The sequence below is a fragment of the Sarcophilus harrisii genome, chromosome 5 (genome assembly GCF_902635505.1).
Source record: "Sarcophilus harrisii chromosome 5, mSarHar1.11, whole genome shotgun sequence".
In the NCBI taxonomy this organism is placed as follows: Eukaryota; Metazoa; Chordata; class Mammalia; order Dasyuromorphia; family Dasyuridae; genus Sarcophilus; species Sarcophilus harrisii.
The window spans coordinates 83,786,735-83,813,070 of record NC_045430.1 but is presented as its reverse complement, the minus strand read 5'-3'; the positions used below and the strand labels follow the sequence as shown (position 1 = coordinate 83,813,070).

Below are 26,336 nucleotides of genomic sequence, written 5' to 3'. Positions count from 1 at the left end.
TATTGTGAAAATCATATGAGATGACACATGTAAATTACTTTGTAAACTTTAAAGTACTATATAAATGTTAGTTATTATATTATCATTGTATACATATGCAAGTATGTGCTAAACATGCAAAATAAATATAAGATAATTTTGACGTTCACTATAGTATGTACTTTGTATCTCAGCAACATGGTAACAGAGCAGCTCAGTGATGCCATAGTGTATAGAGTACCAGGTCCAAAGTTAGGAAAAGTTTTCTTAGTTCAAATCTTGCCTCAGTTACTTATTAACTATGTGAACCTAGATTCTTCATCTGTAAAATGAGCTAGACAGGAAAATGGCAAGCCATTCCAGTATCCCTGCCTAGAAAACCCCAAATGGTTCATGAAACATTAGACATGACCAAACAACAACATTATGTTTTTTTCTAGTAACTTTATTTATTTTTAATACACATTGCTTTATGAATTATGTTGGGAGAGAAAAATCAGAGAAAAACAATTGGAGAGAGAGAAAAAAAACAGAAAAAAAGAAGTGAATGTAGCATGTATTGATTTTTACATTGAGTCTCCTTAGTTCATTTTCTGGATTTATGTGGTATTTTCTGTCCAAAGTCTATTGGGATTGCTTTGGATCACTGAACCACTGAGAAGAATCAAGTCTTTCATAGTTGATCATCACATACTTTTGCTGTTATTGTATACAATATATTCCTAATTCTACTTGTTTTACTCAGCATCAGTTCATGTAAATCTCTCCAGGTCTTTCTAAAATCAGCTTGTTCATCAGTTTTATAGAACAACAATATTCCACTATCTTCATCTACCACAACTTGTGCAGTCATCCCCTAATTGATGGACATCTACTCATTTTCTAATTTTTTGCTACTTCAAACAGAGCTGCTACAAATATTTTGCACATGTGGGTCCTTTCCCCTCTTTTATAAATTTCTTGGGAAATCGTTACTGGATATAGGTTCAATAATGGTACTGCTGGGTCAAAAGGTATGCAGTTTTATAGCCCTTTGGACATAATTCCAAATTGCTCTCCAGAATGCTTGGATCAGTTCACAACTCCACTAACAATGCATTAGTGTCCCAGTTTTCCTACATTCCTTCTAACATTTATTATTATCTTTTCCTGTTGTTTTAGCCAATCTGAGAGGTGTGAGAACAACAACATTGTATAAACTGTTCAGAAGGAGTGTATGTGCTAAAAAAGCATCAAAAATGATCTTTTAACTTCTTTTCTATCTGTTGCACAGATTCATGAGCCATTGAGCTTTGAGCTATGGAGCTCAGTCAGGATAGGACAGAATGGGACAAGTCTAACTTTCACCACAAGAGGGTGATATTTAAAAACAAAAACCAATAAAACTACTTTAAAACTAGTTTAGATGAAGTTGTAAAGGTGATTTGTATTTTGCCTATTGAGACCTTTAATCTCTACCAAGTAAGACTTCATGAGTTGTGCAGAGTGGATTGGGAAAGGGGAGAGGACAACAAAGTATGGGAATAATCTGATTATGGTCTGAAGACCTTGAAAATTTATGATTTTGTAATGGGGACAGGGAAGAGGAATGTTGGCTTTATGAAAAAACCCATGAGAGGTGATGGCCAATTCCTCTTGAACAACAAGATTGTTATTATAAATTAGTTCCTGGAATTTTACTAACAGGCATGAATTCCTTGCTTGCCTATGACATCACGTGAGCTTGAATTGAAAAGTATCTAGGGATCATTTAATCCAACCAATTTATTTTGTATCTCAGCAAAGGAAGTTTGGGGCTGTGAAGTGACTTGCTGACAGATAACACAAATGGTAAGTTATAGAATTGATCTTTGAACTTGGATTCTTTTGGGTCAAAATTCACTGTCTTTTGTCTACCTGGTCTTAAAATAGATAAAATTCTTTGGGTATTTAAAACATTAAAAACTTTCTCAACTAATACCTTTGTTGTTATAGGGATAAACTACTATTAATTTTTGTGATTAGTTACTATTTAACTGAGAGCAAGATAAGTGCCTGCTGGAGATTAAAAATTTATTTAGAAAAATTTTCCTATTCTTTGACTCTGACTTGATAATGATTATTCAGTTTGTGAAGTAGTGAAAGAGAGAGAGTGAAGCATTGCCTAGAAGAACCAAGGAATGGAGTAATGGGAAATTTTAGTGTGGTGAAGCTATTTAAAATCTTCCCTTTCCTTACGGATTCTGGGGTAAGTTTTGGAAAAAGAGAGAAAAGGAACCTTTAAAAATTGTTTTAAAAAATTTGGGCTGTCCCTCCCCCCTCTTTTTGCACGTAATAATATATTTTTTATGTATACATATATTGTATTTAACATATATTTTAACATATTTAACATGTATTTGATATCCTCCCATCTAGAGGAGTGAGTGGGGGGAAGCTGGGGAAAATTTGGAACAGAAGGTTTTGCAAGGGTCAATGCTGAAAAATTACCCATGCATATGTTTTGTAAATAAAAAGTTTTTAATAAAATTAAAAAATATATTTTTTTCCATTCATATGTAAAGATAATTGTCAACATTTTATAAGATTTTGCATTTCAAATTTTTCTCCCTCTCTCCTCTCCCTCTCTTCTCCCCAAGACAGTAAGCAATGTGATATAGGTTACATATGTACAATAATGTTAAATATTTCCCCATTAGTCATGTTGTAAATGAAAAATCAGAACAAAAGGGAAAAAAACACGAGAAAGAAAAAACAGCCACAAAAAAGTACAGATATTATGCTTTGATCTGCGTTCAGATTCCATAGCTCTTTTTCTGGATGGGGATGGCATTTTTCATCATGAGTTTTGTGGAATTATCTTTAATCATTGTATTACTGAGAAGAGCTAAATCTATCACAGTTAATCATCACACAATATTATTATTGTGTACAATATTCTCCCAGTTTTGTTCTTTTCACTTAGCATTAGTTCATATAAGTCTTTGCAGGTTTTTCTGAAATCTGTCTACTTATCATTTCTTATAGAACAATAGTATTCTATTACAGTTATATGCCACAACTTGTTCAGACATTCTCCAATTGTTGGAGAAAAAATTGGAATTTCCAATTATTTGGCATCCCTCACAAACTGCTATAAATATTTTGGTACCTGTGAGTTCTTTCCCCTTTTTATAATCTTTTTGGGGATACAGACCTAGTAGTGGTGTTGCTGGACTAGGAGGTATGCAAAGCTTTATAACCCTTTGAGCATAACTCCAAATTGCTCTCTAGAATGTTTTGCATCAGTTCATAATTCTACTAAAAATGCATCTGTGTTCCAATTTTCTCACACCTCTAATTTTTATTATTTACCTTTTCTGTTTTATTATGGGATGCACCTTTAAATTTTATCATCAAATCTTATTTTTGAATCTTACAAATATATTTTCCTCTGGCAGGGATGGTAGTAGTATTGCTGGTGGCATGGACATGCCTGATAAGCACATATTTGAACAAATGAGTTCTGCTATGTTTAAACTTCTGACATCCAAATTTAAAGTAGAAGCAAAATGAAATGAGCAGAACCGGGAGATCATTATATACTTCAACAACGATACTGTATGAGGATGTATTCTGACAGAAGTGGATTTCTTCGACAAAGAATAGATCTAATTCGGTTTCAATTGATTAATGATGGACAGAAGCAGCTACACCCAAAGAAAGAACACTGGGAAATGAATGTAAACTGTTTGCATTTTTTTCTTCCCGTGCTATTTTTACCTTCTGAATCCAATTCTTCTCTTATTGAGAACTGTTCGGTTCTGCACACATATATTGTATCTAAGATATACTGTGACATATACAACATGTATAGGACTGCTTGCCATCTGGGGGAGGGGGTAGAGGGAGGGAGGGGAAAAGTCGGGACAGAAGTGAGTGCAAGGGATAATGTAAAGAAATTTTTTTCAAAATAAAAAAAATAAAGTAGAAGCAGTATAAATGAGAAGTGCTACAAAAAAGGAAACTTAGTTTTTAATAGTAAGAGGTGACATTTATTTATTTTTCTAATTACAATTAAAGATAGTTTTCAACATTCATTTTTGTAAGATTTTGAGTTCCAATTTCTTCTTTTCCTTATCTTTCTCTTCCCCAAGACAGCAAGCAATCTGATATGTTATACATATACAATAATTTTAAATATATTTCCATACAAGTCATGTTGTGAAAGAAAAATCAGGACAAAAGGAAAAACTCAAAGAAAAAGCAAACCAAAAAAAGGTGGAAAATAGTATAATTTGATTTGCAGTCAATCTCCATAGTTTTCTCTCTGAATGTGGATGGCATTTTCTATTCCTTGCCTATTGAAATTCTTTTGGATTACTGTGAATTGCTGAGAAGAGATAGCCTTAGGCTATCATAGTTGATCATCACATAATCCTGCTGTAAATGTACAGTGTCTTTACTTAGCATCAATTCATATAAATATTTCCAGGCTTTTCTGAAATCAGCCTGCTCATAATTTCTTATAGAACAATAATATTCCATTATATTCATATGCCATAAGTTATTTAGCCATTCCCCTATTGATGGGTATTCACTCAATTTCCAGTTCCTTGCCACTACCAAAAAGGCTACTACAAAATTTTTGCATGTGTGGATCCTTTTTCCTCATTTTTGATCTCTTTGGGATACAGACTTAGTAATGATATTGATGGATCAAAGAGCATGCAAAGTTTTATAGCCCTTTGGATATAGTTTCAAATTGCTGAAAGTTATATATTAAAACAGGAATAGAGTCAGGAATATTTCTTTCTTTGAAACTGAGTTGTAAGTTTTTATAAGATTTCTGTCTATTGATATGAAGGTTGATCACAATAAATATAACAAAAGGCAGCAGCTGCCATAAAATTGACTCTTTTCAGGCTTTAAATGTATTTTGAAGAGAAATGCTTTGATAATTTTTAATGATTGCTCACATTCAAAGATGTTTACAAAGCTTTCTTCTTTGAAGGAAGGGTTCAGGATTTTTGTTTTTGTTTTTGGCTTTGTGCCCATTCTACTTTGTATATAATAAAAGCTTAATAAATATTTGCTCAATTGAAATGGGTGAGGCAGTGTACTATGAACTCCATTTTGCAGATGGTAAAAGTGAACTTCTGAGAGGTTTGGATGGTCTTGGGTCACACAGATATTAAATTTTGGAACTAAACTTATTGACTCCAAGACCAGTGCTCAGATATTCAATAGCTGTGTGATCTTGGGCAAATTTCCCCTTAGTTTCCTTCTTTATGAAGGAGGATAATAATTGCATGTATCTTACAGGATTCTTGTGAAGATCAAATGATATAATATTTGCAAAGCACAGCACAGTGCCTGACATATACTAGGAATTTGCCATTTAATTTATTTAAATGCCAACTATTATTATCATTAAGCTTTAGTCCTTGGTTCTCTTGTCTCTTGTCTGACTGACCCCTTTCTCTTTTTATTTAGTAAATTTATTTATTTTTGAAACACATTGTTTTATGGATCATTTTGGGAGAGAAAAATCAGAGCAAAAGGAAAAAACCATGGGAGAGAGAAAAAAAAATAGAAAAAAGAAGCAAACAGCATGTGCTGCTTTATATTCGGCCTCCTTAGTTCTTTTTCGGGATGCAAATGGTATTTTCTGTTTAAGGTCTATTGGGATTGTTTTGGATCACTGAACAACTGAGAAGAACTAAATCTTCCATTGCTGATCATCCCACATTCTTGCTGTTACTGTTGACTGAATCCTTTTTTTCAGATCTTGTGTCTGGAGTCACTTGTCCTAATGTTGTCTGGGTTGGGTGCTATAAATCTCTAAGTTCCTAGTCAAGATAAATTCAGCTTGGCAAGACTTCAAGAGTGTCAGACGTCATGGATACCATTTCCCAATAATGGTTCCATATGCAGAAGCCTAAAGTTTCTCTTTCGTTGGCTTCCCAGTGAATCTTCCTTTAGGAGGCTTTTGGCCTGCAAGAACTTTAGAATTGCTTCTTTTATTTTTGTGTCAATGTCTATAATCCCATTTAAGTCTTGTCTTTGCTTTCCGGTTCCCTAATGGAAAAGATCCTTCCTTATCTGGTCTCTGAAAACTTTTCTCTGATCATCAGTCCTTTCCTCCCATTCACCACTTTTTTTTTTATTATTATTAAATAACTTTTTATTGACAGAACCCATGCCAGGCTAATTTTTTACAACATTATCCCTTGCACTCACTTCTGTTCCAATTTTTCCCCTCCCTCCCTCCACCCTCTCCCCAAGATGGCAAGCAGTCCTATACATCCCATTCACCACTTTTAAAAAATATATAATAATAGCTTTTTATTTTTCAAAATACATGAAAAGATAGTTTTCAGCATTCACCCTTGCAAAACATGGTGTTCCAAATTTTTCTCCCTCCCTCCCATATTCCTCCCTCCCCTAGATAGTAAGTAATCCAATATAAATATGTGCAATTCTTCTAAACATATTTCTACATTTATCATGCTGCACAAGAAAAATCAGATCAAAAGGGAAAATATTGAGAAAGAAAAAAACAAGCAAGCAAACAATAACAACCAAAAAGGTGAAAATATTATGTTGTGATTCACATTCAGTTCCCATAGTCCTCTGGATGTGGATGGTTCTTTCCATCACAAGTCTAATGGAATTGTCATGAATCACCTCATTGTTGAAAAGAGTCATGTCCATCAGAATAGATCACCATATAATCTTGTTGCTGTGTATAATGTTCTCTTGATTCTACTCACTGTTCTTAATATCAGTTCATATAAGTCTCTCCAGGTCTCTCTGAAATTATCCTGCTGATCATTTTTTTACAGAACAATAATATTCCATTACATTCATATACCACAATTTATTCAGCCATTCCCCAACTGATGGACATCTACTTAGTTTCCATTTTATTCCCACTACAAAACATTTTGGATATCATTCACCACTTTTTTTTCAGCATCTTGATGATCTCAATGACTCTGATGCTTGGAAGCTCTCTTTAACTCTTTGTCCTCGATTTACCTAAAGCAAACATATTAGCTGAAACAAGAGAAGATGTAGGGGGCAGTAGTCATTTATTCTCAATTTACTCATCTATAAAATGGGAATAAACTAGCACCTCACCTCCTTAGGAATGTTGTGAGACTCAAATGAGGTAATAATTGGAAAGTGTTTAGCACAGTGCCTTGAACATAGTAGTACTCTATAAATATTAGCTATTAGTATTATTATTATTAAAATGGGGAAAATAATATCATCTATGTTACAGGTTGTTGTGAGGATAAAATGAGATAATATTTGCAAAATGCTTATCATAATGCCTGGCACATAGTAGGTCTAGCTCTTATTACTTAAAAATTAACTGTTAGTAATTATCATTTGACTAAGATATACTTTAAAATTTCATATTCACAAATTTTTCACAATTCACAATTTTTCATGAGCAAAGTTTATCTAAACTATCAATGGGGATTCTGAGAATATTTGTCATATTTAAATTCATTCTGCCTAGATTTTTTATTTTTTTTTAGGAAAAAAAAATTTGTTTTTTCTTTATATGGCTTCAAAATTTCTTTCTCTCCCCAGATTCCTGGTTGTCTTCCTGACGGTAAGTCTCTTAACAATTAGTCCACATCATTCTACTCCCTATAATACCAGTGAGAAGAATTCAGACCATCTGCTTATCTGAAGGAAGAAGGTGGGTTTTGGTCTTCACATGGGGAAGGATATAGATATATCCCTCCCAGAAAACAGAAGAGGGGAGGGAAGGGAGAAGAGAAAAGAATAAAAGAATATGCATATGTCTGCTTGAACTTTGAAATCATGATAACTAGGGATGACATGGCATGAATGCGGTGTGCAGTGCTGGAGTTGAAGGGAGTGATAACATTTTCTTTATTTTCTCTATTTGTCTCTCTCTGAAAAGTACTTGTAGAATTTTCACTGTTCATGTTGATTGAGAAGTATCCTTGGCATTCATTCTAGAGATGTCAACTCCTAATGAGTCACTGCTAAGAATAATTTTATGATTAATTATAATTATAATTATAAATAATTATAATATAACATATTAATAATATATAATATAATAATATAAAAATAATAATTATAATTATAATATGATTAATTCTTGAAGAGCACCAAAGTGAGGTCACTGATATAGTCAAGATGCAGTCTGTCTAACTGTGGCTTATCAGACCAACATGAGCTCAGAATGCTTTACCACCGATTGGGCACAAATAGTGGATGTAAACATTTGGAATGGATTCTCTATAAATCTGTGCATCTCACATTTCTTTGAGCTACTTCAATTCTGCTTTGCTCATAGAACTCTGCACTTTTTTTGAGGGCAGCTGTGCTAGGCAGTCCTGTTCATATCATGCAATCAATTCCCAAGTTCTTCAGAGAATTTTTATAAGCATTGAAGAAATAACTCCTGGCACCAGGACTGTGGAACCTTGCTGTGGGCAGAGACCTCAATCATATGCCTGAAAGTGGCTTCTGCGGTCCTGGATTCAAGTTTTCTCTTTGCCTTATATTGGTAATATATATTGATAACTCTAGGGAAATTATTTAACCTCTAAATGACTTAGGCAAGTCTCTAAGCCTGATAATTTATAGAACAGGTACTTACCTGTTCTGGTAGAAATAGCTCTCTTTGCTCAGAATTCTCCATTAATGAAATCACAAGTCTGGTCTATAAGGAAACTATTTTTAAAAAATGGCTTCTGGAAGATTGAAAGACAGCAGAACAGTTGATATTTTTCTCATACCTTATTTATAGAGAAAGACCAATCGCATCCCATGTGGCTCTACGTGGCCTCCCTCATTGGCCTTTACTATCTCTTTCGCTGGTATCGGGAGAAGCAGGTTGTAAGTAATCTCGAGGACAAATATGTCTTCATCACCGGCTGTGACTCTGGATTTGGGAACCAGCTGGCCAAGCAGCTGGACCTTCGAGGTCTGAGGGTGCTGGCAGCCTGTCTGACAGAGAAAGGAGCTGAGCAGCTGAGGCATCAGACTTCAGACAGAGTAAAGACAGTGATCCTGGATGTAACCAAGACGGAGAGCATCACAGCAGCTGCCCAGTGGGTGAAGGAGTGTGTGGGAAATAAAGGTATGAATGAAACAGAGCCATTGTTTCATTTCCTTAAGCAGGAAGAAGGGATATTTGGGGTTTGAAAGATTCATTTTGTCATTTAGGAGGACAGTTATGGCATGTTATTTTGTTGTTTTCATTTGCTTAGTACTTTACCTTGGAAAAAGAACACTGGGGACTTAGGAGGGGTGTTTCTAATTTGGGACTAGAGGATTTAAAGGCATTATTTTTAAACACCAAAAAACTTGACCAAGATTGTTTCGAAAATATATTTATAAAGTATATTTTTTTCCTCCACCCCTCTCCCCTAGACAGCAAGCAATCTAATATGTGCTATTCTTCTAAATATATTTCTCTATATTCATTATTCTGTGCAAAAAAGTCAGATCAAAAGGGGAAAAACACAAGAAAGGAAAAAAAACAAGCAAGCAAACAATATCAACAACAAAAAGTGAAAATACTATGCTTTGATCCATATTCAGTTTCCATAGTTCTCTCTCTGGATGTGGATGGCATTTTTCATCACAAGTCTATCAGAATCGAATGGTTTGACTCTTTAACAAGGCTAATCCCTCTTCTTGTGTAAGTGATTCCATTCCATTTTGTCCCTTTCAATAGGTTTCAATAGATTGCCCCTTTTGTAATCCCTAGTCTGTCACTTCTCTATTGCCAACAAATATGCTCATCTTCCCCATCCTGAAAAAAAAAAACCCACTTGATCCTTCCATCCCCATTAATTATTGTCCTGTATCTGTTCTGCCTTTTGCAGCTAAACTTCTTGAAGAAGCCATGAACCACAGATTCTTTCATTTTTTCATCTCTCACTTTCCTTGTAATCTGATACAATCTGACTTCACATACATAGAGTTACTAATGATCTCCTAATTGCCAAATCTGATGGCCCTTTCTCTGTTTTCTTTTTTTTTCTTATAACAGCCCCCACCCCATCTTCAAAATACATGCAGACAGTCTTCAGCACCCACCCCTGCAAAACCTATGTTCCAAACTTCTTTTCCTCCCTTCCCCCCAGACAGCAAGCAATACAATACAGGTCAAATATGTTCAAATCCTCCAAACACACCTCCATATTCATCATGCTGCACAAGAAAAATTAGACCAAAAAGTTAAAAAAGGGAGAAAGAAAAAAACACAAAACAAGTAAACAACAACAAAATATTCCATTACATTCAAATATCATAACAGAAAATCAGGCCTTCAGGCTTAATCAAGCAGATAGTGGTCCATCTAATAGACAAGATATCGATTAAATGTCAAATACTGATAAATGTCATCAGCTCAGGTTAAGTAAATACGTTTATAGCTGGCCAAGGCTGAAGTAAATATGAGCCTTCACATATTATACAGGACATAGGAGAAACACAGAAATAATGAAAATAAAATACAGAAAGAGAATTCATACATTCTTGTAAGTTCTTCACCTTATCTCTCTCTATTCCACACACCAAGAACTGCTGATTTGACTCCTACCACATTTCTTGAATAAGCCCCTTCTTTCCTCTGTCACTGCTATCACTTTAGAGCAGGCTCTCGTCATCTAACTCCTGAACTATTGCAATAATCTCCTGATGGATCTGCCTGTCTCAAGTCCCTAAAATTCAGATCTGATCCTGTCACCCCACTTATTCAATAAACTCCAGTGGCTCCCTATTTCAAACAATATCAAAAGTTTGGTATTCAAAGCTTTTCCTAACTTAGTCCTTTCCTACCTTTCTAATCTTTTTATACCTTATTTACTGACATGTACTCTGACGCAGTAACACAGATTCTTTTACCACAAGACACTGAACTGCAATGTTTCATAACCACCTCCGCAAGGATTATGGGAGGAAGCATCTTTTCACATCTCTTTTTTGGGGCCAAACTTGTTTTTTGTAATTTTGTAATAATCAGTTTGAGATTTTGCTTTTTTTTCTCCTTTCCCTTTTTGTTATTGACTTAATGTGCTCATCTCTTTAAAAATTTACTTTAGCATTAAAAAATATCCAATAAAAAGTTTAAAAAAACTAAAAATTTTTTTTCCATTAAAAACAATTTAAATGTTTACATCATCCACATTTCCTATCTGCCTTCCCACTTACTTCCAGAGAACCATTCTTTATTAGAAAGAATAAAAAAGAGGAAGGAAAACACTTTTGCAAAGCTAACCAGCATATCAAAAACCTGATGTAATATGTAGTATTTCACATCCACATTCTCCCACCTCTGCTAAGGAAGTAGAAGTGCTTTTTCACATCTCTTTTTTGGGGTCAACCTTTGTCATTATAATTTTGCATCATTCAGTTTCCATTGTTTTATTATTATTATTTTCTTTAATATTTTAGTCATTGTGTATATTGTTTTCTTGGTTTTATTTGCTTTATTTTGTATCAGCATTTCCTGTGCTTCTCCATAGTAATCATATTCACTATTTTTTATAGTTCTGTAATAAACTTTTGTGTTTCTAAAGCTATTCTTGACTTGAGTTCCATATCTAGAAAAGAGGGAATATTTGTACTTGATAATATGTTAGATTCCTTATTAATCAATCTAATTGATTGATTCCTAATTAATCAAACTAATTAGGTTATGATCTGGAATTTCAGCTGTGGGGAAAACAAAGAGAGGCAAAAGATAGTACCTGGCCTCAAAGAGCTTATAATCTAGTGATTGCAATAATCATGAACATGCAATTAATTATATCAGAGGCAGAGTGCAAACTGAGACCTTTCTGACTCCAAGGCTCTCTTTCCTATACTGACTTTCATCAAAATCATTAAGTTTATAATATATTACAATCTATAATTGAGATTAGCCTAGGCGAGCTCTAATGTCCCTTTCCAATCATACATTTTAATGCACTTGTGATTTTGATTTACATTTTTGTAGGACTCTGGGGCCTTGTCAATAATGCAGGAATTGTTCTCCCACATATTTGCACTGAGATGATGACCAAGGAGATCCTCACAAAGACATTGAATGTCAACCTGATTGGATTAATTGAGGTGACACTAAACATGTTACCAATGATAAGACAAGCCAGGGGGAGGATTGTCAATGTCTGTAGCATCTTGGGGAGAATGGCAGCCTTTTCAACGGCCTACTGCTCTTCCAAGTTTGGAGTGGAAGCTTTTTCGGACTGTCTGAGGTAACTATTGTTATGTTTTATTCATCCAAACATCCAAGGGAGAAGGAATGAGGTCAGAGAGAATGTTTCAATTCCTCAAGTAGATGGGGCCCAGAACTAGGCAGTGAGTGAAGAGAAAAGGATAGATCCCATAAGCAAAGTAGGAGAATAAGGGATAGTTTATCTAACAGATCTTGGAAAAGGGAAAAATTTATGACCAAAGAAGAACTAGAGAACATTATGAAATGCAAAACGGGCAACTTTGATTTCATGAAATTAAAAAGTTTTTGCACAAACAAGATTTAAAAGGAAGTACAAAACTGGAGAACATTTTTTACAGCCAGTGTTTCTGATAAAGGTCTCATTTCCAAAATATATAAAGAACTGTGTCAAATTTGTAAGAAAATAAGTAATTCCCCAATTGATAAATGGTGAAAGGATATGAACAATTTTCAGATGATGAAATTAAAGCCTTCTATAGTCATATTGAAAAAATGCTCTAAATCACTACTGATTAGAGAAATACAAATTAAAATAAGTCTGAGATACCATGTTACTCCTTTCAGATGGGCTAAGAAAATATTGGTAAATGTTGGGGGGGGGGGAGTATGGGAAAACTGGTATACTAATGCATTGTTGGTATAGTTGTGAAGTGATCCAATCATTCTGGAGAGCAAAGGGCTATAAAACTCTGCATACCCTTTTGATCCAGTAGTGCCACTAGTGGGTCTATATCCCATGGAAATCAAAAAGGAGGGAAAGGACTCACATGTGCAAAAAAGTTTGGATAGCTCTTTTTGTAATGGCAAAGAAAACGGAAAATGAGTAGATGCCTATCAATTAAGAAATGGTTGAACAATTTGTGGTATATGAAGGTAACAAAATATTATTGTTCTATAAAAAAATTATAAACAAAGTTAATTTAGGAATACCTGGAAATCAACTGTGAAAGTCTTGACTTCTCTGAGTAATATAATGATGTAAGCCATTTCCAAAGGACTCATGATGAAAAAAAATGTTATTCATCTCCATAGAATGGATTAAATCTTAGTGTAAATTGAAGGGTAATTTTCTCACTTTCTTAATTTAGTTTGCCATATGGCTACTTTGGAAATACGTTTTGCATGATTTCACATGTATAATGGATATTATATTGTTTGTCTTCTAGTGGATGTGGGAAATATGGGAATAATGGAGAAAATTTGGAATTCAAAATCTAAAAGGAATAACAATAAATTATTTTTTTAAACATAAAAAAGGAGAAAGGGATATATCTGAGAGATATTGTCAAGGTAGAATTGACAAGACTTGGCAACTACATGGATATGAGGAGAGAGTGAGAGTGAGGAATTGAGGATTTCTTCAGGTTGGGAACCTGAGTGAGTAGAAGGATTATGGTGACCTCAACCAAAATAGGGAGATTAGGAAGAGAAGAGGATTTAGGAATAATGATAATGACTTTTGTTTTGGAAGTATTGAGTTTTGAGATACCTTTGGGATGTCCCATCCATCTGGAGATGTTCAGTACATCTAGTTGGTAACATGGGCCTGGAATTTAGTCAAATCACCAAACAATTATTTTATTTATTTTTTCATTATTATTATTATTTTAATAGCTTTTTATTTACAAGTTATATGCATGGGTAATTTTACAGCATTGATAACTGCCAAACCTTTTGTTCCAATTTTTCCCCTCCTTCCCCTGGCCCCCTCCCCTAGATGGCAGGATGACCAATACAAGTTAAATATGTTAAAGTATAAATTAAATACAAAATAAATATACATGTCCAAACCATTATTTTGCTGTACAAAAAGAATCAGACTCTGAAATAGTGTACAATTAGCCTGTGAAGGAAATCAAAAATGCAGGACAAAAATGTGGTTATTGGGAATTCGATGTAGTGGTTCATATTCATCTCCCAGAGCTCTTTCCCTGGGTGTAGCTGGTTCAGTTCATTACTGCTCCATTGAAACTGATTTGGTTCATCTCATTGCTGAAGATGGCCACATCCATCAGAATTGATCATCATACTAATCTATTTATTTAGCGCTATACTAATCAGACTCCCAAAAAACTATTTTAATGACCTAGAAAAAATAACAACAAAGTTCATATGGAAAAACAAAAGGTCAAGAATTTCAAGGGAATTAATGAAAAAAAAATCAAATGATGGTGGCTTAGCTGTACCAGATCTAAAACTATATTATAGAGCAGCAGTTACCAAAACTATTTGGTATTGGTTAAGGAATAGATCAGTTGATCAGTGGAATAGATTAGGTTCAAGGGATAAAACAGTCAACAAATATAGCAACCTAGTCTTTGACAAACCCAAAGATCCCAGCTTTTGGGATAAGAACTTACTGTTTGATAAAAATTGCTGGGAAAATTGGAAACTTATATGGCAGAAACTAGGCATTGATCCATACTTAACGCCGTACACCAAGATAAGGTCAAAATGGGTTCATGACCTAGGCATAAAGAATGAAATTATTAATAAATTAGAGGAACATAGGATAGTTTACCTCTCAGACCTGTGGAAGGGGAAGGTTTTATGACCAAAGCAGAACTAGAGATCATTACTGATCACAAAATAGAAAATTTCGATTATACCAAACTGAAAAGTTTTTGTACAAACAAAACTAATGCAGACAAGATTAGAAGGGAAGCAATAAACTGGGAAAATATTTTACAGTCAAGGTTCTGATAAAGGCCTCATTTCAAAATATATAGAGAATTAACTCTAATTTATAAAATCAAGCCATTCTCTAATTGAAAAATGGTCAAAGGATATGAACAGACAATTCTCAGATGAAGAAATTGAAACTATTTCTAGTCATATGAAAAGAGCTCCAAGTCATTATTAATCAGAGAAATGCAAATTAAGACAACTCTAAGATACACTACACACCTGTCAGATTGGCTAAGATGACAGGAAAAAATAATGATGATTGTTGGAGGGATGGGAAAACTGGGACATTGATTCATTGTTGGTGGAATTGTGAACGAATCCAACCATTTTGGAGAGTAGTTTGGAACTATGCTCAAAAGTTATCAAACTGTGCATACCCTTTGATCCAGAGTGTTACTACTGGGATTATATCCCAAAGAGATTATAAAGAAGGGAAAGGACCTGTATGTGCACGAATGTTTGTGGCAGCCCTTTTGTAGTGGCTAGAAACTGAAACTGAATGGATGTCCATCAGTTGGAGAATGGCTGAATAAATTGTGGTATATGAAAATTATGGAATATTACTGTTCTGTAAGAAATGACCAACAGGATGATTTCAGAAAGGCCTGAGAGACTTACACGAACTGATGCTGAGTGAAATGAGCAGGACCAGGAGATCATTATATACTTCAACAACAATACTAGATGATGACCAGTTCTGATGGATCAGGCCATCCTCAGCAACGAGATCAACCAAATCATTTCTAATGGAGCAGTAATGAACTGAACTAGCTATACCAGAAAAGAACTCTGGGAGATGACTAAAACCATTACATTGAATTCTAACCTATATTTATCCCCACCTGCATTTTTGATTTCTTCATAAGCTAATTGTACAATAATTCAGAGTCTGATTCTTTTGTACAGCAAAATAATGTTTTGGTCATGTATACTTATTGTGTATCTAAGTTATATTTTAATATATTTAACATCTACTGGTCATCCTGCCATTTAGGAGGGGGTGGGGGTAAGAGGTGAAAATTGGAACAAGAGGTTTGGCAATTGTTAATGCTGTAAAGTTACCCATGTATATATCCTGTAAATAAAAGGCTATTAAATAAAAAAAAAAAAAAGAATTGATCATCATATAGTATTGTTTTTGAAATATATAATGATCTCCTGGTCCTGCTCATTTCACTCGGCATCAGTTCATGTAAATCTCTCCAGGTCTTTCTGAAATCATCCTGTTGGTCATTTCTTACCGATCAATAATATTCCATAATATTCGTATACCACAATTTACTCAGCCATTGTCCAATTGATGGGCATCCACTCAGTTTCCAGTTTCTAGCCACTACAAAGAGGGCTGCCACAAACATTCGTGCACATACAGGTCCTGTTCCTTTCTTTAAGATCTCTTTGGGATATAAGCCCAGTAGTAACACTGCTGGATCAAAGGGTATGCACAGTTTGATAGCTTTTTGAACATAATTCCAGATTGCTCTCCAGAATGGTTGGATGTATTCACAGTTCCACCAACAATATATCAGTGTCCCAGTTTTCCACATCCCCTCCAACATTCCACATTATCTTTCCCGGTCATTCTAGCCAATCTGACAGGTGTGTAGTGGTATCTCAGAGTTGTCTTAATTTGCATTTCTCTGATTAATAATGATTTGGAACACTCTTTCATATGAGTGGTAATGATTTCAATTTCATCATCTGAAAATTGTCTGTTCATATCCTTTGACCATTTATCAATTGAGAATGGCTTGTTTCTTATAAATTAGAGTCAGTTTATATATTTTGGAAATGAGGCCTTTATCAGAACCTTTAACTGTGAAGATGTTTTCCCATTTTGTTGCTTCCCTTCTAATCTTGTTTACATTAGTTTTGTTTGTACAGAAGCTTTTTAATTTGATGTAATCAAAATTTTCTATTTTGTGATCAATAATGGTCTCTAGGAACATTGTTGTTTCAGTCATTTGCTTGTGTCTGTCTCTACTGAATCCATGGACAAAGTCCATGGGGCTTTCTTGGCAAAGATACTAGAATGCTTTGGCATTTCTTTTTTTGGAGTGTTCTCATTTTATAGATGAGAAATTAAGGTAAGAGATTAAGTGACTTGTCTGGGATCACACAGCTAACAAACTTCTGAGGTTGGATTTGAACTCAAATCTTCCTGATTCCAGGCCTGGTGCCTTCTCCACTGTAACATCTAGCTGCCCACTTGGGATGTAGTAGGGGATTTAATAAATGCTCAGTTAATGCTGAGTCAGATTGACACTTAAATTTTCTAAAACAGAGAAGGACTGAGAATCATTCCAGAAGTTGATGCATTTTTTTGTCTCCTTAAGGTGATATTCTTTTTTTTTTTTTTCAATAATAGCTTTTTATTTTCAAAATCCATGCAAAGATAGTTTTCAACATTCACCCTTGCAAAACTTTTTGTTCCAAAGTTTTCTTTCTCCTTTCCCCCCATCTCACCCCTAAACAGCAAGTATTCCAATATATGTTAAACATATTCTATACATATTTCCACATTTATTGTGCTGCACAGAAAAATCAGATCAAAAGGGAAAAAATTATTAAGAAAAAAGACAGTAAACAACAACAACAAAGGTAAAAATACTATGTTATGATCTACATCCAGTCCGGACAGTCCTCTTTCTGGATGCAGATGGCTCTCCATCAAAAGTCTATTAAAACTGGCCTGAATCAACTCATTATTGAAAAGAACCAAGTCTGTCAAGAGTTGTTCATATAATCTTGTTGTATACAAATACAGTATTCTCTTGATTCTACTCACTTTACAATAAAATCAAATTATGTCTGCAACCTTTAAGTATACCCATAAAAGAGATCCAGATCTCGAGTTAAATGTCATCTTTCCATATAGAGATATAAGATTTTTAACTTTTAAAAGACAGTTTTTTTTTCCTTTTTACCTTTTTATTCTTCTCTTGAGTTCTGTATTTGAAGATCCAATTTTCTATTCAGCTCTGGTCTTTTCATCAGAAATTGTTAAGGGCCAGAACTCTGAACTTGAAACAAAGGATTCTTACAAGGTACTAAGCCAGTGGAATTGATAGAGACAATAGTTATCTAATTTAGCATGGTTCAGTATGATTGATTTAATCCTACAAGGAGATGTTATGGGCCAGAACTTGAAACAAGATACTAAATGGAATTGAGGACACAAATGGTTGAATCTAATTTAGCACTGATTTAATCCTACAACAAATAATGGTTTCCTAATGATATAATGATTGGTGTATACTCAGTGTGGGGCATATAAGGAGGAGCTGTCAGGGCCAGAGAGGACAAGTGCACTAGAAGCTCTCAGAGGCTGAGACAGATTCATTCCATCTTCCACCTTTGTGGTGGCTGAAGGCTGAAGCACAAACCTTTGGAAGTTGAGGAGATTCAGAAGCCAGAGAAGGCAAGACTACAAATAGGCCTCCAAAAAAGCTAGCCAAAGCCCCAGAAAGGAGACAAGACTTTGAAGGAGACAATAAAGGATTTGGACTTTTAATACCTGGCTGCATTTGAGGTGATTACTTTGAACTGAAACTAAGGCTGCCTCCAGAAGCCCCCCAAGAAACATGCTCCCAGAGAACATTAAATTTTAGAGAAGAATATTACAATCCTGATGATCATTTCTTATAGAACAATAATCCATTCACATACCATAACTTATTCAGCCATTCCTTAACTGGTGGGCATCCACTCAGTTTCCAGTTGTTGCCACTACAAAAAAGGTTGCTACAAACATTTTTACACATGTGGGTAAGGTGATATCCTTTTAAGACAAAGGGATGGAAATAATAATAGCACCTATAGAACTTTAAAGTTTATAAATCTTTCTTTTTTCCTTCCTTCCTTCCTTCCTTCCTTCCTTCCTTCCTTCCTTCCTTCCTTCCTTCCTTCCTTCCTTCATCCCTTTATTTCCTTCTTTCCTTTCTTCCTTCATCCCTTTATTTCCTTCCTTCCTTCCCTGTTCCTTTCCTCTCTCCTTCCCTCCCTCCTGTTTCCTTCCTTCCCTCTCAGCTGATTTCATCAGTCTAGGGAGCTCCCAAAGTAGGGCTCCCACTGGCAATGCAGATTTGCCATTTCTAGTTTCAGAGAGTTATCTAATGATAATCAGGACCAAGGTGATTTTCCCATAATTCAGTTTGCCTATTATGTGTGAGAGGCCAAATTTGGACCCAGGTTTTTTGGACTCCAAAAACAGCTTTCGATTCATTAGTCCATGATATCTTCCACAAAAAAGATAATTAAATGTTTCTTGAGTGAATTAATTAATATTAAGAGACTTGTAGGGGGAGCTTTTGGTTATTGGTATGTTTTCTCTCTCATTAGATTGTGAATTTCTTGAGGACAGGGATTTATTTTTATTTTATTTTTTTATTTTTTGCTTCTTTTTGTAATCCCAGTATCTAGGCACAGTACCTGGAGAACAGTAGGCACTTAATTCAATCAATAGACTGATACCAACAATTTCAAAACATTATTCAGAATAAATGAATACTCACCGGAATATTACTAGCTTCATTTTGTAGATGAAGTGTGTCTGGACTAGATCAAGTACTAGCCCAAGTCCTTGGTCTTGGAAGAGGAGTGATGAGGCGGGACTCCTATGGATGGTCAAACATGGAGTCCATTTATTCCGAATTCTCTCAGCCTTATATACCCTAATATCCTTATATAACTATAGCAACACTGTGCATGTGCTAACTGTATACTATGTACAGGACCAGATAAGCAACTTGCTATTGTATGTAGATGACTCTTTGCCACCTGGTATCACTCTGCTTCAATCTCAATACAGACAAGAAGATACCTTGCCTAGAGTTCCCCCTATCTGTGGCCCTCTACATGAAGAAACAGCCTTTAAAAGAATTTAAAAGACTTAACCAGGGGTCACAAAACTAGATGATAAATTTTGGGGCAGGAATTTGATTAAAATTGTTTAAGTTAATTTGCAGCCTGTAGGGATTGGTTTCTGCTTGAGTTTGACTCAATTGATCTAGTCTCCCTCCCTAGATCTAGATAGTCTAGAGCTGCGATCTTGTGAGAGATTTCACAACTTCTTGAATTAATTTGCATTTTCTTTCTAGGAACATTAAATGTGAAGATGTTTTTAAATCATCCTGTTAACTTGGATCTTTTTCAGGCTTGAGATGCAATATTTTGGAGTGAAAGTCTGCATCATTGAGCCTGGCTATTTCAAAACAAACTTAACAAATGAGGAGACGTTTGTTGAGAATTTTAAAAAGTCGTGGAATGACTGCTCAGTGGAGATTAAAGAAAGCTATGGACAAGAATTCTTTGAGAAAAGTGAGTTTCTCTCTATGGATTGCAATGGTGTATTCTATGAGGGGGAAAATAAAAGAATGAATTTATGCATTTACAAGAATGTCTTTGAATGGGAAGGGTTAGCAGGAAATGATACCTTGTGTAGACTTAATAGTGATATTTTGAATAACAAATTTTCTGAGATTAATCTTACTGACACTTAGGTAATACTTTATTTTATTTTATTTTACATTTCTCCACATTTTGTTCCCTAATTTCTCTCTATTACCCTTATTCCAGACTATTGTTCCCTTTTTATTTTATCTTTTTTTTTTAAAAAAAAAAGCCATGTTTTTATTTTTTCTCAATTACATGTAAAAACAATGTCAATATTTATTTATTTATTTTTACTATTTTTTGAGTTCCAGTTTCCCTCTTATAACTCTTCTTTTGTTTCTAGTAAATTTATTTATTTTTAATATGCATTAGTTTATGAATCATCTTGGGAGAGAAAGATCAGAGTAAGGGAAAAACCATAGGAGAGGTTTAAAAAAAAAACAGAAAAAAGAAGTGAACATAGCATGGGTTGATTTATATTCAATCTCCTTAGTTCTTTTTCTGGATACAGATGACATTTTCTGTCTAAAAGTAAAAAGCTGGAAAAAATATTTACAGCTAGTGTTTCTGATAAAGATCTCATTTTTAAAACATAAAGAATTGTGTCAAATTTATAAGAATACAAGTCATTCCCCAATTGATAAATGATCAAAGAATACAATTTCCAGATGATGAAATCAAAGCCATCTATAATCATATGAAAAAATGCTCTAAATCACTATTGACTAGAGAAATACAAATTAAAACAACTCTGAAGTACCACCTCACATCTCTCAGATTGGCTAAAATGACAGGAAAAGATAATTATAAATGTTGGAGGGAATGTGGGAAAACTGGGACACTAATGCATTGTTGGTAGAGTTGTGAACTGATCCAATCATTCTGGACAACAATTTGGACTATACCCAAAGGAATATAAAACTGTGAATACTCTTTGACTTTCATCAGTGCCATTACTGGGTCTGTATCCCAAGGAAATCTTAATAGAAGAAAGGAGACCCACATGTGCAAAAATATAGAAATTCTTTTTGTGGTGGCAAAGAATTGGAAAATGAGTAGATGCCCAACAACTGGGGAATGGCTGAACAAGTTGTAGTATATGAAGATAATTGATTATTGTTCTATAAAAAAATAATGAACAAGCTATTTTAGAAAGGCCTAGAAAGATTTACATGAACTGATGCTGCGTGAAACAAGCAGAACCAGGAATACATTGTACACGTTAACAGCAAGAATGTGTGATGATCAATTTTCATAGTTTTTCATAGACTTGGTTCTTCTTGGTGGTTCAAAGATCCAAAGAAATCCTAATAAACTTTGAACTCTCCCTATCTTGAGAAGGCAAGTACTTTGATATAGATTGTACATGTGCAGTCATATAAAACATATTTCCATGTTAACCATGTAAGCAAAAGAGAATATAGATTTTTAAAAAGAGCCAAGAAAAATAAAGTAATTCTCTTTTTTTTCCTTTTTGATTTGGTTTTTCTTGTGCAGCATGGAAATATGTTTAGAAGAATTGCACATCTTCAACCTATATTGAATTGCTTATTGTCTAGGAGAGAAGGGAGGTGGACAGAGAGGGAGAAAAATTTGGAACACTAGGTTTTGCAGCAGTGAATGCTGAAAATCTTTGCATGTGTTTTGAAATATAAAAAGTTATCATTATTAAAAAAAGAAAAAAACAAAGTTAAAAAAGTATGCTTCAATCTGTACTTGTACTCCATCAATTCTTTTCCTGGAAATTAAAAAATATATATATTTTTAATTCGTGGAATAAAACAAGTATTTCTAAAATATGATATAACAAAAAAGAAAATTGCACATGAAACTGTTAACCCATTATGTACAACTTGCTATTCCTTCTAAATATACAAGAAATTGTCATGTAAATTTCTTTTCCTTTTTTTTTTCCTACCCTGCCCTGGAAAAGGCCACCATTAGACAAAAATAGGTATATTCTTTCTCTGGCCACAGATAGTGTTTCTCTTCATATCTCCTTTATTTTTAATTTTTCTATTTATAATAGTCAAAATGACTTAGTTACTCAAAGTTGTTTTAAAAACAATATTGCTGTTACTGTATATAATGTTCTCTTGGTTCTGCTCATTTTGCTCTTCACCATTTCAGGCAAGTGTTTCCAGACTTTGTAAGATCATTGAACTCATGATTTCTTATAGCATTTTTCATCATAAGTCCTTCAGAATTCTCTTGCATCATTGCATTGCTGAAAATAGGAAGTCTTTCACAGCTGATCATCATAGAATATTGCTGCTACCGTGTGCAATGATCTCTTAACTCTGCTCACTTCACTTTGCATCAGTTCATATGAGTCTCCTTAGGTTTTTCTAAAACCATTTAATTAATAAAACTTTATAGGTCACATAATCATAAGTAAAATCCATCTAGTCTAACCTCTTCATCTTACAAGTGAGAAACCTGAGGTCTAAAGAGTATGCTTCCAAGGTTTCACAGGTAATTGAGAAACAGATGAGGAACTCAAATCCAGCTCCACAGAATACTTTCTGTTGCTCTATTTTTAAACTTTGTTCATACCATGGTTTACAATGACTACATTCATTATCCCATTTGATCCTCTCGACAATGTCAGTGGGGGAAATAGTAGGGTATTATTATCCTTTTTAAATACACGAGGGAATGGAGATTAAAAAAAGTTAAATGATTCATCTGTAGTCACCCAGTTCAGAAGCATTTAAAGCAGAATTTGAAATTGGTTCTACTGGGTTGCAGGGCTCCTCCAACTATACACATGGTCCAACCAAATTAGTTTGAAAATGGAGTAGATTGGAAGAAGTTCTATTCCTTTTGGTTCTAGGTTTATAGTATTGTCTGAAGAAAAGGGGAAGGTCACAGTTCTTTTAAAAAATAATTTAATAGTTTTTTATTTTTTATAATTACATTGTAAAAATAGTTTTCAATTTTCATTTTTGTAAGATTTTGAATTCCAAATTTTTCTCTCTTTCTCCTTTCCTTCCTCCCCCCAAGATAGCAAGCAATCTGATATAGGTTATACAAGTAAAATCATGTTAAACATATTTTCAAATTAGTCATGTTGTGAAAGAAGAAAGGGAAAAACCATAATAAGAAAAAAATAATAAAAAATAGCATGCTTCGTTTTGTACTCAGACTTCTCAGCTTTCTCTTTGAATGTGGATTGCATTTTCCTTTACAAATATTTTGGAATTTTCTTGGATCATTGTAATGCTGCAAAGAGTCTATCATAATTGATCATCACACAATGTTGCTTTTAATAGGTACAACTGTTCTCTTGGATTCAGCTCATTTTTTTAATGAGCTGAATCCAAGTAAGTTTTTATTTTGCTTCATTAACATTTTTTTTTGTTTGTTGTTTTTTTTGGGGGGGAAGATATCTTTGATTTGAAAGTCAATAAGAAAAAAGTTTATTTTGTTAGGATACTCAGGGTCTTGCTATTTATAATTCTCAGCTGGGTAATATAGTAGAAAGAATGCTGAACCTAGAGTTAGGAAGACTTGAATTGACACCCTCCCTCAGACTCTTACTAGGTGTGTAGCTACAGACAAGTCATTTAACCTTACAACTTCATTTTCCTCATCTTTAAAATGGGACTAATGATAGTATTTACTTTATATGGTTGTTGTGAGAATTAAGATAACATTCACAAAACACATTGCAAACCCTAAAATGCATTGTATAAATGCTAGATATTATAGTAATAAAAACTTATATTATTGCAATAATTACTGTAACTGAAAGATACATTATTGATTAATTTTTAATTTATGAAAGGAAGGTTGCCCATATTTCAAGGTCTAAGTTTCAGTCATTTTGAAGAAGCTGAAGAAGCCCAGTTTTCATCGAATGCTGAATGCATGGTGTGATTATCCATAAATTTGTCCAAAGGCATCAAATATTTGGATTTGTATGAGCCTCTCAGTGGTTTACATTTGAATTTTTGTAAACTTGTGCTACTGGATTTTAGACTGAATAAGTGAGGAACAAAAAGGCTAAGTACTTTTTCTTTTTGCTTACAGCTCTCAACTTTATCAAAGTAATAATGAAGCGTTGCTGCAGGAATTTGAACCTGGTAACTGACTGTATGGAACATGCTCTGACATGCTCTTACCCCCGATATCGCTATTCAGCCGGCTGGGATGCTCAATTCTTATATATTCCTATGTCATATTTGCCTACAAGACTGTTAGATTATTTGTTGTCTAAAAATTTACAGAAACCTGCACATGCTATCTAAAAGTATATTGGAAAGCTGACTTGTGAAGGAATTGGACATCATGAAATTTGATAATGATATTTCTGTAGCTTTTTAAAAGAAATGTATTCTTTTTAAGGTTTCTATTCCTTTGTGAAGGAGCTCCTAAATGCCTCATTAATTTGAAATCACCAGGGAATGAAGCATTCCACATGAATAAAATTTCCAGAAAACTGAAACTTTCCCTTTTATGCACCAAAACAACAAAATGATTTAAAAATCAAAATCTTCCCAAAATGTAGGAAATATTTATCTGCTTCAGAAGAAAGCTGAGTCAGGCAGGTCCACATTCCCATCTAGCCTCATACACTTACAAGCTGTGTCAATCCAGGCAAGTCACAACCTCTGTCTGCCTCAGTTTTCTCATCTCTAAAAGGGGGATAATAATAGTACCTATCTCCCAGGGCTTTTGTGAAGCTCAAACTAGAGAATATTTGTAAATACTTTGTAAACCTTAAAGTGCTTTATTATGATGTCTGGGCTAGCTCTCTGGAAGGCCTCAGGATCAGAGTCAGGATCAGTCAAAGTCCTTGGTCTTTAAGAGGAAAAGTGAAGGAGGCAGGGAAACTGCTACATGGCTCATTAAAGATGGATCCTGGACTCTGGAGCCTGAAATCTTCCCTCCTATATGTGCTGCTGCAGAGAGACTCTGACCCTCTCTCTCAGCCCTCTAACCCTTGCCTACAATTACCTCACCACAACACATTCAGCAAACGACAATCATCATATCACCATATCATCTAAGTATATATTTATAGAACCATTATCTCACATTGAGTAGGTACTTAGCCTTAAGTATTCTGCTGTTTAAGATTCAAGTACACCTTTTCAGAGTTCCAGCCCTCTACACTTTATAAATGCTATTATGAAAATAATCATTACTTTGTACTTTTGTTGAACTTGATCCTTTTCTTAATGACTCTGGCCATCCTTACATATATTATTATATAAATTCCATGTGGTATATTATAGAACAATACTGCATCCTGGGGCTGTTTGCCCCTCTAGTAAATGGCCCTAGAGTTCTATGGTTTCACTATTTGTGTTTCTATCATCTTTTCAGTGTGTCTAACTCTAATTAATTAACATTTGTTGATTATAATCTAAGACAAATGAAAAATTTTAGTTACTAGTTAATAAAAGCTGTTTAGTCAATAACTCTGATTTTATAGATAATTCTTAGTTAATTTGTAACCTGGATTAGAGTAGTAGTATATATTTTGTCTCCTTTGTAGAATAAAATGTATGGACTTCTTAGAGGCCCTTTTTATTTACTTATCAATCTAAGTTTTGATTTGAGGTTGCTAGAAATCTTAGTTAATGGATAAATGGGGTATTTGGCTAGAAAACCTACTTAAAGCTGAAATGTAATTATGTAATTTTGGAAGCAAATAAAGATCATGGATTGTGATAAATTGATGAGTTGAACTGATGGATTAAGATTAGTAAAATCAAGTTAAAACTCTGTTATAGAAGCCAGACCTATGGAGATAGCTAAAAGGTGATAATCAAGAAACCAGAAAAAGAGCCCATATTCAGAGAGTTGATAGAGACCAGTATAAATTAGTTAGCAACCAGACAGATGGTCAAACATCAAATAAGATACAGAATACAAAGATTCAAGCAAGGTTGAGGTTAGAAATTTCCTTGCTTAAGGAAAAAAGTGCCTCTTCATCTCCTGATGTAGTCTGGTTTGTTTCTGCCTGCCTGGGAAGGAGAAAAATACCATTCTATTTCATTGTGCTGCCATTTAGCTTCCCAATTCCCTGAGAACACTCTATCCTGACCCTAAACCCTTA

General features: G+C 34.2%; 1 protein-coding gene across 4 annotated transcripts; it reads left to right on the top strand.

Moving 5' to 3' along the window:
* Positions 1-1,427: 1,427 nt before the first annotated feature.
* LOC100931687 (17-beta-hydroxysteroid dehydrogenase type 6) lies at positions 1,428-25,315 on the top strand. 4 transcript variants are annotated; one of them, XM_003772365.4, is made up of 6 exons: positions 1,428-1,809; positions 7,546-7,567; positions 8,744-9,076; positions 11,945-12,203; positions 20,028-20,191; positions 24,302-25,315. In XM_003772365.4, exons 1-6 carry the CDS (start codon positions 1,807-1,809, stop codon positions 24,517-24,519), a joined length of 999 nt encoding a protein of 332 aa, XP_003772413.2. In that variant the 5' UTR covers positions 1,428-1,806; the 3' UTR covers positions 24,520-25,315. The 4 variants fall into 4 exon arrangements, with proteins under 4 accessions (XP_003772413.2, XP_031797005.1, XP_023361184.1 ...); XM_031941145.1 differs by having other exon boundaries at positions 7,546-7,657; XM_023505416.2 differs by lacking the exon at positions 1,428-1,809 and adding an exon at positions 2,070-2,206.
* Positions 25,316-26,336: the final 1,021 nt, after the last annotated feature.

Bases quoted from the DNA above. Each gene is read 5' to 3' on its own strand.
- LOC100931687 (XM_023505416.2), top strand. From the start codon at position 2,147: ATGGGAAATTTTAGTGTGGTGAAGCTATTTAAAATCTTCCCTTTCCTT. The intron at 9,077-11,944 runs GTATGAATGAAA...ACATTTTTGTAG, and splicing joins GGAGTGTGTGGGAAATAAAG to GACTCTGGGGCCTTGTCAAT. The intron at 20,192-24,301 runs GTGAGTTTCTCT...TTTTGCTTACAG, and splicing joins ACAAGAATTCTTTGAGAAAA to CTCTCAACTTTATCAAAGTA.